Source organism: Manis javanica, chromosome 11 (genome assembly GCF_040802235.1).
Source record: "Manis javanica isolate MJ-LG chromosome 11, MJ_LKY, whole genome shotgun sequence".
Classification (NCBI taxonomy): Eukaryota; Metazoa; Chordata; class Mammalia; order Pholidota; family Manidae; genus Manis; species Manis javanica.
Window position 1 is genome coordinate 4669002 of NC_133166.1, and position 15035 is coordinate 4684036.

General features: G+C 37.6%; 1 protein-coding gene across 14 annotated transcripts in view; it reads right to left on the reverse strand.

The window, feature by feature from the left end:
- The window catches only part of CEP295 (centrosomal protein 295), a 47748-nt gene that overhangs the window by 9611 nt on the left and 23102 nt on the right, over positions 1-15035 (reverse strand). For 12 of the 14 annotated variants that reach the window (XR_012122486.1, XR_012122488.1, XR_012122487.1 and 9 more), the window contains 8 exons: positions 14058-14279; positions 10539-10628; positions 10286-10389; positions 8266-8403; positions 7758-7855; positions 3993-7482; positions 2796-2961; positions 2518-2661 (listed from right to left, as the gene is read on the reverse strand). Coding sequence is in view for 11 of the 14 variants with exons in the window: in XM_073215846.1 (XP_073071947.1) it covers positions 2518-2661; positions 2796-2961; positions 3993-7482; positions 7758-7855; positions 8266-8403; positions 10286-10389; positions 10539-10628; positions 14058-14279 (4452 nt within the window). In the remaining 3 variants the exon portion in view is untranslated. The remainder of the gene's footprint in view (positions 1-2517; positions 2662-2795; positions 2962-3992; positions 7483-7757; positions 7856-8265; positions 8404-10285; positions 10390-10538; positions 10629-14057; positions 14280-15035) is intronic. The other 2 variants (XM_073215853.1, XM_073215856.1) reach the window with 2 other exon arrangements.

A 15035-nucleotide genomic window follows, 5' to 3' on the forward strand; every position in this document is an offset into this window, starting at 1 on the left:
GGCTCATCTCAAGCTTGGAAGATCTTTCGTTGAAAAAACTAAACTGTAAATTTGCTTCAAGGAAAAGAGCTACAGATACAAAAAATTGAGAGTTCCCAACGGAAAGCCACCTTTTCCAATTAAGTCTAGCAGTAAGCCCCCACCTACAGGATTGCCAATTAGCCTGTTAGCAGTCCTCTCAAATATGCAAAGTATTAGAGAAAACCCTTTAAAATATCAGACAGAAACAACAAAAAAGGAATAGTTCAAACAAAGAAAATACAGGTACCCAAACAAAAAACTAAATATTCAAAGTTGGTAATACTTTGCATCCATGAAACAAAAGCAAGATACTATGAAAAAGGAAAAAAAAAATCAGGAAAAAGAGCAAAACTTTAGAAACTACAATTTGATAGTCAAGATAAGTCATAAGTTGAGGAAATTCTTCCAGAAGGTAACCAAAAGAAAAAGAAATAGAAGAAAAGAAAATTGATCGATTAATATAGATCAGTGTTCCTCAACATTATTTTTATCATGTACCTAAGGAGCATTTTTAGGCTTTTCTTCTCCCTTGCCTCCTAAGTCCATAAAATCTTAAAAACTTCACATATATTTATCTTTTAATGTACATCTGTACTTTGGTGCATAAAAAGAGTTAAGACTTTTTCACCTCCTCAAAAACAATGTTTGTCCCCCTGGGGGAAGTAACAGCCTTGTTAAGAATGCACGATATAGGTCATCCAACTTCCAACTAAAAGGTGTTCCACAGAGAAAATGGTGTGATCTCAAATTACATTAGAGGTATTTAATGTAAAAAAAAAGTTTTAAAAGAAGGATATATAATGCGTAGCATACTAATTGTCTCAGCAGTGAAAAAATACATATACAACAGCATGATGATACTTTTGCTTAATTTTGCTAAAATCCACTGCTAACTATAGAGGTAAATACAAGAAGAAACATCAGAAAAACATGAAAAGTGACTGCTTCTGGTGATTAAATTAAGGCATTAGGGGTGGGTAGTGGAAGAAAGAAATGTCATTTCAGATTACAAAGATTGAGCGCTATTTGTCCTTTTTAACTACTTGCCTGTAATATTTTGATTAAAAGTATTCTCCAAAGAAGTGTGATACAGGCTAGGATGAAAGTTTTCCAGGAGCACGAGAGGGATCCCTGATAGTTCACAAAAAGTTTACCAGAGAAGTGGCACTTAACCAAACCCTGCAGTGAGAAGGGCCTGGCACATGAAGCTAGGGGGCTTAGACTTCATTGACATTTACTCCTTGAATCAAAGGGAAACCATTCGAGTTCTAAACAGGGAAACACAAAAGATCACTCTGAATATACCATGGGAAAATGAATTAGCTATAGCTAGACTGGGAACAGGGAGACATCGGAGTTGTAGCAGCCATTCAAGAAAGAAATGATAGCCTAAATTGAGTAGTGGTGGGAAGAGAAGCAGGTAGAAGATTCCAGAACAGACCAAAGAGAACTGAGAACTGGCGATTTACTAGGTGTCAGGTGTACAGACAAGGGCAGTGTTGAGACCTACATCTGGGTACTTTTAACTAACAAAAGGCTTCTGAAGGACAAGGAGGTAGAGGTGAGGGAATATAAAGCTTTCCCTTTTAGACAAGATGACATTTTTACGATCTCTAACATTGTTATAGGAATTAATGGTGAGAATTTCCCAAAGTTCATCCTTAATCAGGGAAAACACTAATCAATTCATGAACAGCTGTGGTTTGCAAGAGTCGGAAATTGGAGAAAAGCTCCCAAAGCCCAGTAATAAGTTCATTACTCTATAACTTTCATAGACATAATAAGAAAGCAGAAGGGGACTAATTCTTAAGAGTTAGTTTCCATCTCTGCCTTCCTTCCAGCCAGAACAAACGTACATAATTTCATGGTTTAAGATTACAACAGTCAATATTAACATTATACTTATATGAAAACCAGTCTATTGACAAAGCTAATTTTCCTCCTTAAAAAAAAAGGATTTACTTTGATAAAAATAATCAAGAAAATTATCTGGTGAGTCTGAAATCTAAGGATTGCAGGGAGTAATTTTTCTAGATTATTGTAACTAGGTAGAAGTTCAAAGAAGAAATGTATGTACTGTAACTGCTAAAGCCAGGATTTTAAGCATAATTATCCTATAAAAGACAAAGGAAAGGAGCAGTGAAGGTGCTGAAGTAGAAAAGCAGCAAGGGCAAAGAGAAAAAATGAGTAATATCCTAAAGAAATAGGTTTAGAAGGCAGACCTCAAAGGAAGCGCAGGGAAGGAAGGAGTGTCAGAACATGAGACATCGAGGAATGTTCTATTGTAAATTTGTTTTCTCCATATGCAAGAAACTAGTTATCTAATGCAACACCTCTTTAAGTCCAAATTACAAATACTTTTACGTAAACCATTGTTTTCCTTTCATGAGTACCCACAGCCTAAATTTCTAAAACAACAAAAAAATGGGCATCCTGAAAAAAATGTAGGAAATTGGCAAACTATTAAAAGTCATATTTCATCAACCATCTGTTTACCTAGTAAAGAAATTTTGCCACTTGCTGGTGATTCCACCTCTTGTATAGCACTAAGCTCATGCTGGTTCAAGTCCAATCCACATTTAACTTTCGCCACAGGTGGCTTTGAGGATCTCCTGCCCAGTTCTTTGTCCAGATGCTCCCCTAATCAAGTCAATAATAAAGTTAGGCACAGCACAAACCTGCTACCAAACCACTTTTTTTCACCCAGTAAGGTGCAGGAGGTTGAAGCAGAGAATGATCTGTAAGATAATCACAATAAAATGCAATCATCTCACCACTGTGCTTGGCACTACTATCTCCTGAAAGCAGCGGATCACCATCAGAGTTGCTCCGACCTGCAGGGCTGATGTTTTCCTGATCATCTCTCACTAGGTGTTGTAAATGAGGAGGCCACTCTCTGTGCTTCTGGGTGAAATCATTTTCAACTGTGGGCTTATTTGTCTGAAAAAGTGGATAGATGAGGGTGGACGATGACACAGGATGAGGGATCATGTTAACGAATTCATTAGATTTATATCTCCCTTCTTAAATTAGAACCTCAACTAAATAAACAGTTCCATCAGTCACACAATTACAAATTTATTCACAGATACAATGAGAAATGCTTTTAATATTGAAAGGGTGGTATTTCCATTCACAACAATGGACCTAAACATTAGCCTCTACAGTATCTTTCAATAAGAGATTGCACTTAAGTATCCCCTCTGCTTTTCTTTCCCCTTTAATTTTCCTTAAAATGACTAGTAAATCCCCAGATATCAAATTCTTATGAAGTCAACCAAGCTTCTCCTGAACATCAAAAGATTTGTAAAATTTCAGTTAGGCTACCTTATAAATTTACAAAGTGGCTTTTTAAAATAAAATGGACACATTCATATTTAGGAGAATATACTTGTCTCCCTTAGAGAAACTAGGAGCATCTGGGCGACGGTGCCAGAGTCCTAACAATTTAGGAACAAGCAGCAGGTCCAACTGCCCATCAGCCTAAATTCAAGCCAGTTTTACAGCAGGTGTTAACTGTCACCTAAAGAAAAAGATGATACTGACTTTGACTTATGTGCAAATGTCAACAAAGTGCTATACAGAAAGCAACAGGGTCAGCTATTTGCTCAAGAGAAATTCTGCTAACTAGTTATTTTACAATGTAATCTTACGGTGAGCTCAAAACCCATTGTAACAAAACTTCAAGTGACAATCTACATTTTCAGTGGTGTTTGCATTTGGTTGTATACAATTACTGGCTGAATTTAGCTGAGCTTCAGATAACTATTAACTTCATGAACACTATGTGAGGTGGATCCATTTTTATGTTTTAATCTTCATATTGTTTGAAGTAGAAAATTAAAGTACAGTTAAGGTCAAATCACTTATTCTCAGTAACTAAGAACTGACTTAGGCCTAGGATTAAAACACATATTTAGTTTGAGTTATGTTCACTGGTTAGTTCTTAGATACTCAAGTTTAATACACACCTGACTGCCTTTAAAGAAGTCCTTCATAGTCTCTTGATGTTTCCGGATGTGTTGCTGTAATTCTGTTTGTCTCTGCACAAGCAATTTTTCTTGGACTTTCTGGCTATAACGCAGGACCTCTTTTTGTAGATCCAACTGCTTTTGAAGCCCCACATTATCTTGCTGAGCTAAGACAGGTTGTGAAAAATTCAAAAGTGTACCTTGAAATCTTGGGATAGCTGAATCACTTGAGGGACCTGTGTGTTCATTCTTGGATGAATATAATTCACATGTGTTTGCAGATTTAACTTCAGCAAAAGATAGTGGAATAAATGCACGTTCTGTTTCTTTGGGTAGGAAAGACAAAAAGGAAACAGCATGATCTGATTTACTTTCAATCAACTCACTGTGTTTGTCCAAAAGCAATTCTTCCTGGGCTTTTTCGGCAGAATGTACCGCTTCTCTCTGGATGGCCAGTTGTGTTGTCAAATGGTCTCGCTGAGGCAGAACAGGCTGTGATGAACACAAACACCCATCCTGTGATCTGGGGACCTCAGGATGACTTGAGGGAACAGTACCATTACTTCCGGTTGGAAAAGCCTTTGGGATTCTTTCAGAGTCAGCAACAGGCAGTGGTACCTGGGATAAGGGTGAAGAGGAGCTTACCTGCTCAGATGATACCCTTTTCTCCAACTTACTTAGCTTCTGCAGAAGCACTTCCTCCTGGGCTTCCTGTCTCAAGCCCATGGCTTTCCTCTGCGTGTCTAACTGCTGCTGCAGTGCTTTCAAGTCACTATGGCAAAGTTGGACAAAATGCTCAGAAGGTAACTGTTCCTCCAATTTATGTAGCCTTGGCAAAACCAATTCTTTCTGGGTCTTCTCGTGACAGGGAAGGGAATCTGCCCGGGCATTCAAGTGTTCTTGTTGAAGTGCAGTCAGATCTTGTTGAGGTAAAATAGGCTGTGATAAACCTAAAAGCCTATTGGACAATCTTGGTATTTCAGAATGACCCGACAAGGCTGTATTATCACTCTTAGCTGAACAAGGTTCTTGGATTCTTCCAGATTCACTAGTAGGTAATGAAGCAAATGAATGCTGTACAACTAGGGGTAAGAAGGAAGAGGTACCAACCTGCTCAGGAGATACTCTTTCCCTCCACTCCTTCTGTTTATGTAATTCCTCCTGAGCGTCCCGTCTACATTGAACGATAGCTTCCCTCTGTGTAGCTAACTGTTCTTGAAGTACTTTCAAATTATCTTGTTGAGGCTGGATAAGCTGTGATATCCTCAAAAGCCTATCCTGCAATTGTGGAATCTGCAAATGACTTGCAGGAATTTTACTATTGCTCTCTGTTGAAAGAGGTTCCGGGGCTGTACTAGATTCAGCAAAAGACAATGAAGTAAGTGAAAGCTTTCCTAACTGAGGTATGAAGGAGGAGAGGCCAGTTTGTTCAGAAGACATACCTCCTTGGGTTTTCTTGCTAAAAGGAAGGGTCTCCTCCTCTGTGTCTAGCCGTTCTTGGTGTTTCTCCAAATTATCTTGAGGTTGTGTATGTTGTGAAAATCTCAGTAATGTTTGTTGAAATTCTGGGATCTTAAAATGGCTTAAGGGAACTGTACTGTCACTCTTGACTGACATAAATTCCTGGAATCTTTCAGATTCAGCTACCTGGGACAGGGATAAAGAGACACCAGTTTGTTCAGAAATTCTTTTTCCTAACTCACTTGGTTTGTGTACAAATTCCTCAGTTGCTTGTTCAGTATCCAGCATTACCCTCTTTATGTGTGACTGTTCTGGGAGTACCAACTTTTCTTGCTGTGGCAGGCTATGCGGTGGCAAACTGAGAGACGCATACTGTAATGTTGGGCTCACAGAATGCCTTGAAGGAATATGATCCCTCTCAGAAAAACAAATGTTCTGAATTCTTCCAGGCTCGGTTTTAGCAGAAGCTTGTAAAGCAACTGCACACTGAGCAACCACTGGTGGGAATGAAGAACTCATCTGCCCAGACTTGCTGTACTCCAAATCCCTTTGTCTGTGTGAAAGTAATTCTGCCTGGGCTTTGTGCCTAGCCTGAAGGGCATCCCTCTGTGCAGTCAGCTGTTCTTGGAGCAACTTCAAACTTTCATGTAAAGGTAGGAGTTGCTGTAGGAAACTCGAAGGTCCAGTGTGAGATTTGGGGATTTCAGATTGGCTTGAGAGAAATCCTGTCTCACTCTTAGATAAATACTGCTCCTGGATTTCTCCAGATTGAGTACCAGCAGAAGATAGTGAAGTAAATGTATGCTTAGCCACCTGCGATGGGAGAGGAGGAGGATCAGTCTGTTCAGACAATACTCCTCCATCCAATTCACTTTGTTTACGCACATACAATACCTCCTGGGCTTCCCTCCTAGCCTGAAGGTTGTCCCTCTGAATATTTAACTGTTCTTGGAGCAACTTTAAATTACCCTGCTGTGCTAAGATACACTGTGAAAAACTCAAAAGCCTATCCTGAAGTTGTGGGACCCCAGGATGGCCTGAGGAAACTGCAGAATCATTTGTGGTTGGAGAAGAGTCCTGGAGTCTCCCTGATTCACTTTTTGCATGAGGAAGTAGAGCAAATGAATCCAGCAGTACCGATGGAAGGAAGAGAGACAGGCCTGTTTGCCCTTCCGATTTTTTCTGTTCACACAAAAGCAACTGTTCCTGAGCTTCCTGTCTTGACCGAAGAACCTCCTTCTGCAGGTCTAACTGCTCTTGGAGAGCCTTCACATTACTCTGCTGGACTGTGACAGTCTCCGAGGGAGGCAGAGACTTATCCTGAATTCGGCTGATTACAGAAACTGTACTTTTGCTCAAGGCTGAAAAGGGTTCCTGTATTTTTCCAGACTCAACTTTAGCAGGCAGAGAATTAAAAGAACGCTCAGCTGCCAGTGGCAGAAGTGAAGAAAGTTCAGTTTGCTTAGAAGATATGCTTTCTCTGTTCTCTGAGAACATCTGCTGGGAGCCTAAAGTTTGAGAAGTTGCTGCCTTAAATATTTCAGGTATTCCTCTAGCATCCTGTAATATTAGTGGTCTGTCATGTGACAAAGCTCCTGAAAGTGTATGAGAATCTTTAGGGAACAATTTATAGTCTCTCTGTTGTGTTTTAGTCTGTGAGAATTGCTTTAGCTGTTCTTGTGATTCCAAAGATTGCTTGGCTAAAACATCTGAAGTGATTAATGCTTTTGTTGTTTCTACCTGTCTTTGTGGAAAGTGATTTTGTTTCAGAACCTGAAAATAATCTTGTTCTAATTTGGAAATCTGTATGGGTTGTAGAGGTTGGTATTTGTTAGGATTCAGCTTGGGTCTCTGACCTTGATCCCAATGTTCCAGTCTAACAGGGGGTCTTTCAGATTTCTGTGTTGGTATTGGTAAAACCGAATCAGGTATCAATGATGTAGCTGACATGGATGAGTACTTTCCTTTTAAAATAGTCTGATAATCAAGTAATTGTTTCCTGGCTGTTTCAACAGACTGTCTGTGAAATCTATCAACAAACAGAAAACAAACATTATTCTTTTTTGATAAAAAAAAAAATGCCCCATATTCTCAACTGTCTGCACATTAAACTTAATGGAATAAAAATCTATAGTTGGCCATATCATCATGATGGAAAAGGACAGTGTTCACACTGCCCTTGAGAAATCTGTATGTAATAGTCCTGAGGGAATCCTAATCAGACAGACCTTCATATAAAACAGACAAAAAGTCCTGAAGATGTAGTCAGACACTGTCATATATAAACTGTACCCCAGTTAATACCTGTTTTGCTGCAAAAGCTGATGTTGATAGTCACGAATCATCTTCCTATGATCATCTTTATCAGAACTTGCAGTGCATGACGCTGGAGCAGTGCCAACCTAATGAGAGATAAAGCTACTAAACCAAAGGTAAAATCTAGAAACAAGTACTAAAGTATTTATATAAATAGAAGTTCTACTGTAAATGTCCAAGTAACTTTATTTTTACCAAAAAAGACTACGAATTCCATTATTAAGAAATGAAATAATACACCATTCTCCTCTAGTGCCAGTTCAAGAGTTAGTATGTAACATACATATTACATACTAATCATGGTCATATAAACTGGCACCCTCCAGACACTGAAAAATGAAAGCCATTAGCTTTGTATAAGAATATATATTAAGAAAAAACAAAAAATAATACCAAATAAAATTTAGAAATGCATTTTACTTTTCTGAGTGCTGAGAGTGTTCATATTTTCTTATCCCCTACAATCTACGTGGGGGTGGGATTTCCTGAGTCCTACCCCAGTCTGCCGAGTTTCTTTCTTTTTTTCTTCTTCCAGCTGAGCCCTGAAGCAATCAGTTTCTAATCTTAACTTCTGTTGTTCAATTTGTTCAAGTAATTCCAACTGCTTTTGCTTCTGCTCTTCTATTTCCATTATCTAATTAATAGAAATAATACTGATCTATTAACAAACTCATACAAAAGAAAAATTTATATGCATCACATTAAAAAGAAATAGGTCATTACCAGCAGTACCAATTATCTGAGAAAAAAATGATGCTTTATCTCTGTTATTGCCACTACCAAGAAGGAGAAAGGGAATGGCAGATGAAGAGAAAGGAAGAGAAGTAAAAAAGAGGTAGAAGGCAAGGAAAAATAAACACATTAACTATTTCTATTTTCTGGGAGCATAGGGAAACTCTGATCGCCTCTGAAGATCCACCTCCAGAGAAGCAGCAAATGATGCTATAGCCAAATTTTGTGTTCACATCTTTAATTTTAAACTGTTCTCTGGAAGAATATGACTAAGGGAATTAAATACCAAGCCCTCCCAAAACACTTGGATTCCTTAGGCATACCCATAAAGGGGTGCAGTTATCTAGAAGCCAAATAATAATACAATGAGCAACATTGTGTCTTTTCTGTTGGGTGTACAACAGATGGGAAGAAAAATTGCAGAAGGATGACATTAACATCATACCCCCCCCGCCCACAGACCCAATAAGAACATACGTCAGAGAAACTCTGAGTTTCATGAGGACAAGGATTATTAGTCTGTCTGGTTGCCTATTAAACCCAGCACTTATTACAGTCCCTGAAACATATATAATGTGAATATTTACTCATTAAGTAGAAAAAGAAATGTGAAGTTTTATTAACGCTTCTAGAGATAGTGAGGAATGATTTTTCTCAAAATAAAAAATGTCTCAATTTGATACTTTACCTATTCCCCATCAGGCGGCTATGGCCACAGCTGAGTTCCCGTCTTCCTTACTTTCCGTTACTGTGTTTATAGACTGTTTACATTCCCACAGCACCTCCAGAACTGCACTATGGACAGTCACTAGCTACATGTGACGATTAAAAATTAACTCAACTTGGCAGAACAATGTATACAGTATGTAGCATTTTGGGAAAAAATGCAAATAGGTACATCTGTGTTTGAATCCAAGCAGCCTTTTCTGGAAGGATATACTGTTTGCATTTTTCCATGTGCAACTATTTCTTGTTTAAGAGCTAACTTAAAAAATTACGAGTATAAAGCTCATTAATAATAAAAAATGATTTACACTTTTAAGTCACAGTAATTTGACAAAAAAAAAAAATTAACTCAACTTCAATAAGATTTATGATTCAGTTCCTTAGTTGCAGTAGTTGTATTTCCAGTACTCAACATCCCATGTAGCTAGTGGCTACCGTACTGGACATGGTTATGGAACTATATGATAATTCTATTATCATAGAAGATAAAATTCTCTTTCTCCCAACTTTATCTTTTTAAAAACTATGACTATAAATTGATGCAGTAACAATTAGCCTCTTTCAAGGTACTTTCGTATTTAAAAAATTTTTATCGAAGTAAATGAGTCCAAAATTTAGTTAGGAAGGTTGAATTTAAAATTTTTCTTCTGAAATACTTTTTCTAAAAAAACTTTTGGGTTTACAAAGCCCAGCTGAGTGTCTAATTTTATGATAGGGACTCACTTACTCACAAATATTTGCTGTGCACTTACCATATGTATACATCATTGCATCAGCAATTATGAAAGATAAACTGAACTTTATAAAAAGCCAGTCTCTGCTTTAAAAAACTGTATAGGGAAGATATATACAAAAGTTTAAAATACAAAGCAAAATGCAGTAGGGGCCAAATGAGTAGTACAAGCAGGGATTAAGTACTTTCTACCAGTTAAACACATAAGGTAAGGTTGAAGAAAACATCAAAAGTAGCCAGATATTACAGCAAATTTCATTGTTCAAACAAAATTATAGTACCTAGGAGAAGAAAGAAAACTTTAAAAATAAAAATATCAAATTACCTGTCTCTGCCTTGCTGCCATTCTAATTCTGGCTGCTGCTTCTTGAGGATGAAGTAAAACTGAACTTTGAGCTACAGTTGTGAGAGACTGAGTCTCATTTATTTCTAAAAGAGTCCCCAAAACAAAAAATTAGTTTCAGTAATTTAGAATTGACACCACTACCATGCCCTTTGTTCACTTATTAAATGTAATTTTTTAAAGAAAAAGATGTGAAGAGTCAAGTTTAATTTGAGGATGTGACAGAAAGAAATACCTTGTTTCTTTTCAGAGTCTGCATCACATGAATGTGGTTCACTAGTAAGCGGGCCAGAGTCAACTGTTGTTAGCATATCACTTTCAACAACTGTAAGAGATACATTATAATGTTACCATTGTCAAGCTTAAATCTGAACAAAATAACAAAAATCTGCATTCATGAAAAGAATTCATTCATGAAAAGAATTCATTCTTGGTCTACATGTCTTCTTATTAACATCTAATCACCTTCCAGATGACCACACATTTTATCCATTAAACTCAAGCCTGATTAAAAAAATAAAATTGTGAGCCAGAAGAAAAAATGAAGAACTGATTAAAAAGGTATGCTGACAGTTTCAAACACAATGGAAAAGCACAAAAGGAGTATGAATAAGCAAGGTACCAAAGTTTAAAAAGAGAAGCTAACTTATCTTTGACATATTTAGATACTAGGATTTTGATTACTCATGACATCAGAGCAGAGAAGTTAAGCAATTTCCTTTGATCTTATTAGTAGCTAGAAACTCCCCATCAAGCATTTTCATTCATTCATTCACTCATTTATTCACCCAGTACCTATTTAAAGTGCTGTATGTTGGGGATGCCATGATACATAAGAGAAGGCCTTTAGGAGGTTTTATAGGGTGAGTGGGGTCATAAGCATTACATAATCATCCTAGAAAACAAAATTAGAAACTGTGATAAGTATTACATAAGAAAAATAAAGGGTCATGCAATAGAATATTACAGGGGGATCTGAATCAGACTAGGAGCTGAGATTTCTTTTAGGAAATGACATTTAAGCAGGCATCTGAAAGGTAAGAAGGGATTGGGCAGGTAAAGAATGTGGGGATGCTCAGATCTTTCCAAACAGATCAGCAGGTATCCTCATAGGCCCTGTGGGGATAAAACGCTCAGTTCATTCAAGGAACTGGAAAAAGATCAATGAATACAGGTGTAGTCAGACAAGGGGGATAATGAGGCACGATGAGGCTAGGGAAAGCCTATCCCAAGGCCTTTTTCAAAATAACTTGGAATGGGCTGAAACGAAGAGCCCCCTTTGACTGAATCCCAACACCAAGTACTCTCTCTCCCACTTCTTTGGCCATTCTTTTCTAGTGCCTTTGCTGTTTGCCCCTTCACTAACCATTTTCTAAATGCTGGAGGCCCTTCAGATGGCCTTTTAAGCCCTCTTCTCACTGAATTCTTTCTTCTAAAAGAGTTATTCCATGTCCATGGCTTGAAATATTATATGTCTGACTTCTAAACTTGCCCCTTTTGCTTTAAAGTATTTGATTAATTCAGCAACTAACAGAGCACTGGTCTAGGCTCTGGGGATATAGCAACGAACAAAACCAAGTTCTTACCCTCACAGACATCACATTCTGTGACTGGAGAACAGGCAAGGTGGAGAGGGGCAGGTGTCAGGACAAGAAGCAAATAAGCAGAAAAGTAAACTTATGGTCCAGATGTTGTTAAGAGGTATGGAGAAAAAGCAGAGTAAAGGGGATAAGGAGTGAAGGATATGTATGAGGCGGAAGGGCAGAAGCTTGCTGTTTTGTGTAGAGTGGTCAGAGAAGGCCTTACTGAGAATGTAGTATTTGAGCAAATATTTAAAGAAAGGGAGAGTAAGCCATAGAAATATCCAAGAGCATCCCAGCAAAAAAGACCAGGAAGTGCAGAGACCATGTAAGTCATGTTTGCTGTGTCTGAGGGTCACCCAGAAAGCCAGTGCCTACAGTGCAGTGGTGGGGAGGGAAGTATGGCAGAAAATGAAGTCAGACACATGGAGGACGAGAGAGGTGGGGTGTTGAGAGAAGTGGGGTGTGTGCCTGCACGCCGGCAATCTGATGCCACTGTAAGCATGCTGGTGGTTACAAAAATGGGTAGCTGTTGGAGGGCTTCCCCTGGAGGAACAGCACGGGCTGATGTGCATTTTAATATGATGACTCCAGGAATTGATTATAGCAGAGAGGGGCAAACACTGAAAACAGAGACCAGTAAGGAAGCTACGACAAGAATCTACATTAGAAATGAACTTCACTTAAACTAGGATGGTAGGTGGTGAGAAATGGTTAGACTTTGGACATATTTTGAGAGTAGGATCAACAGGATTTGCTGATGGGTTTCAATTTCGATAAAAGAGGGAAATGACAAGCTTTTTGGCTTGAACAAGGTAATTTTATTGCCACTTATTGGATCGTCTGAAAAGCAGGTGGAAGGTGGGAGGGGCTATCAAGAATTCAGTTTTGGAAAAGCTGAATATGTGATTAGATTTATGATGGGTGTTTAAATAAATGAGTGGAGTTCAAAGGAGAGATCAAGCCTATAAATCCACAACTGAAAGTCATCAGTATATAGATGATAATGTAGTCATGCCAGTAGAGGTCAACCAGGGGGAATGGCTACAAAGAGAAAACATTCCAGAAACAAGCCCTAGGGACCAGTGGTTGTGGAGATGAGGATGAGCAGCAGAGGAAACTATGACAGGAGCCAGTGAGGTGGGAAAACCAAGAAAGAGTGATGTTAAGAGGTCAATGAAGAAATTTTTTCCAGGTGTCCTGTTCAGTGCTTAGGATAAAATAAAAAATCTAACTATGGACTAAAAGTCACTTCTATCAGAAGCCTGGTAGAAAAACATTTCCCTACAAATCTAATCACATCTTTAAAAAATATCCAGAAGATAAAACTCAAGAAAAACTCTAAATCAAAGAGTAGTTATATCATCACCATTCCATTTGTCAGTATATATTTCAAGTAGATGCTGTTGGCTTGATCTCTGTAACTTCTGGAAATATATTTAATAGCCTATTTATCTACCAAAAAAAAAATTCTTTAAAACTAATGAAGAAACCAAATCTCTGGTGATAATGTAAAATAAGCACACAATACAATACACTCAAAAGCTCTTAATATTCAATCTCTTTCAAGGAATTTTTTCAAGGTTTGTTCCTAAGGAAATAATTAAAGATGTGGGCAAAGAGATTTTCTGAAACTGGGAGATTATAGTTTTGCTAAAAGGAAGCTCAATGTAACACAAGAAATAACAAGAAAAATGAGAAACAGCTTAAATGTCTCAACAAGGAATGATTAATTTTGGTTCATCAATTGCAGTGGAATTAATATTTGTATGAATACTACTACTACGCTGAAAGTGTTTGGGAAGGAGATTCACCAAGGATTTTAATGTGTATCGCCTTTAAGTGGCAGCATTACAGGCTTTAAGATGTCTCCTTCCTTTCAACCTCTATTCTTTGATTCTGTGATAAGTACTACATAAGAAAAATAAAGGGTTATGCAATAGAATATTACAGGGGTATCTGAATTAGACTAGGAGCTCAGATGACATTTCTTTTAGGAAATGACATTTAAGCAGATATCTGAAAGTAAGGAGGGATCAGGCAGGTAAAGAATGTGGGGATGCTCAGATCCTTCCAAACAGATCAGCAAGTATCCTCATAGAAATGAGCACATTTTTTTAAACAATTTAGAAAGAGTTTATGTGCTATAAAATGAAACTATTGAAGAGAACCACCTTGTTCCTGCTCAGACGATAATGTTCTATCTTCACTAGCAGTTGCTCCTGATTCAACTGTTTGTGTTTTACTCTCAGTTTCACTAATAGTTGTAATCATTTCACTTTCATCCTCAGATGTGGATTTAATTGTCCAGAGAGATTTTTGGCTTCGGATTTTGTTTAATAATTTTTTAAAAAGAATTTTTGAAGGGACCTGGTGGGTCTTCATTGCCAAAGGGACTAAAAGAAAAAAAAAATTTATTCAGTACCTATTACATACCAGATATTCTATCTTTATACTTAGTTACCACACTTAACTACTAGTGAAAACAAAACACAACTTTATTTTCCTCAACATTTATAATTTAACAACATATACAACACTGTTCAACCTCAATCATAATTTTGTAACCAGGAATAATTTTTTTCAACTTAAATAAAGGCACCAAAATTCAATTGTTTTCCATTATGTATGCAACACAAATTTCATGCTTAAAAATTTATCAGGAAGATGTTTATGCTGCTTGCTAAATGAAGGCAGAATGCATCTCTCTTAATTTGTGGATAAGATTAGCATTTGAAATATGTGCTGTAACATTCTAATACCCTATGCTAGACAAGGATCCCAAATAAGGCTCTGTACTTCTAATAGGCCACAGAGAAAAACATATACAAGTTATTACCTTAAAAGCAAATCAAGTCCTCCCTAATTATTCCTGGTACTAGTTGAAGAAAATTTCTCCCACCTGTCTTCATAAAGAGACCCCCCCTCCACCTCAACCCCCCACCCCACCCCCTCATCCACTTCCACCCCCAACTTCAGTTAAAAAAAATTCTTGTTTACTTAAACATCCTTCCATGTTGGCTGACGGTATGACATCAAAACTCAGTACAGTACACTAGTAGTTCTCTAAGGGGACAAAACTGTGTTGCAAATATATAGTTCTCTGGCTTAAGGAATAAAATTTCAGAAATCTGCAGAGGTTGAAAAGTGGC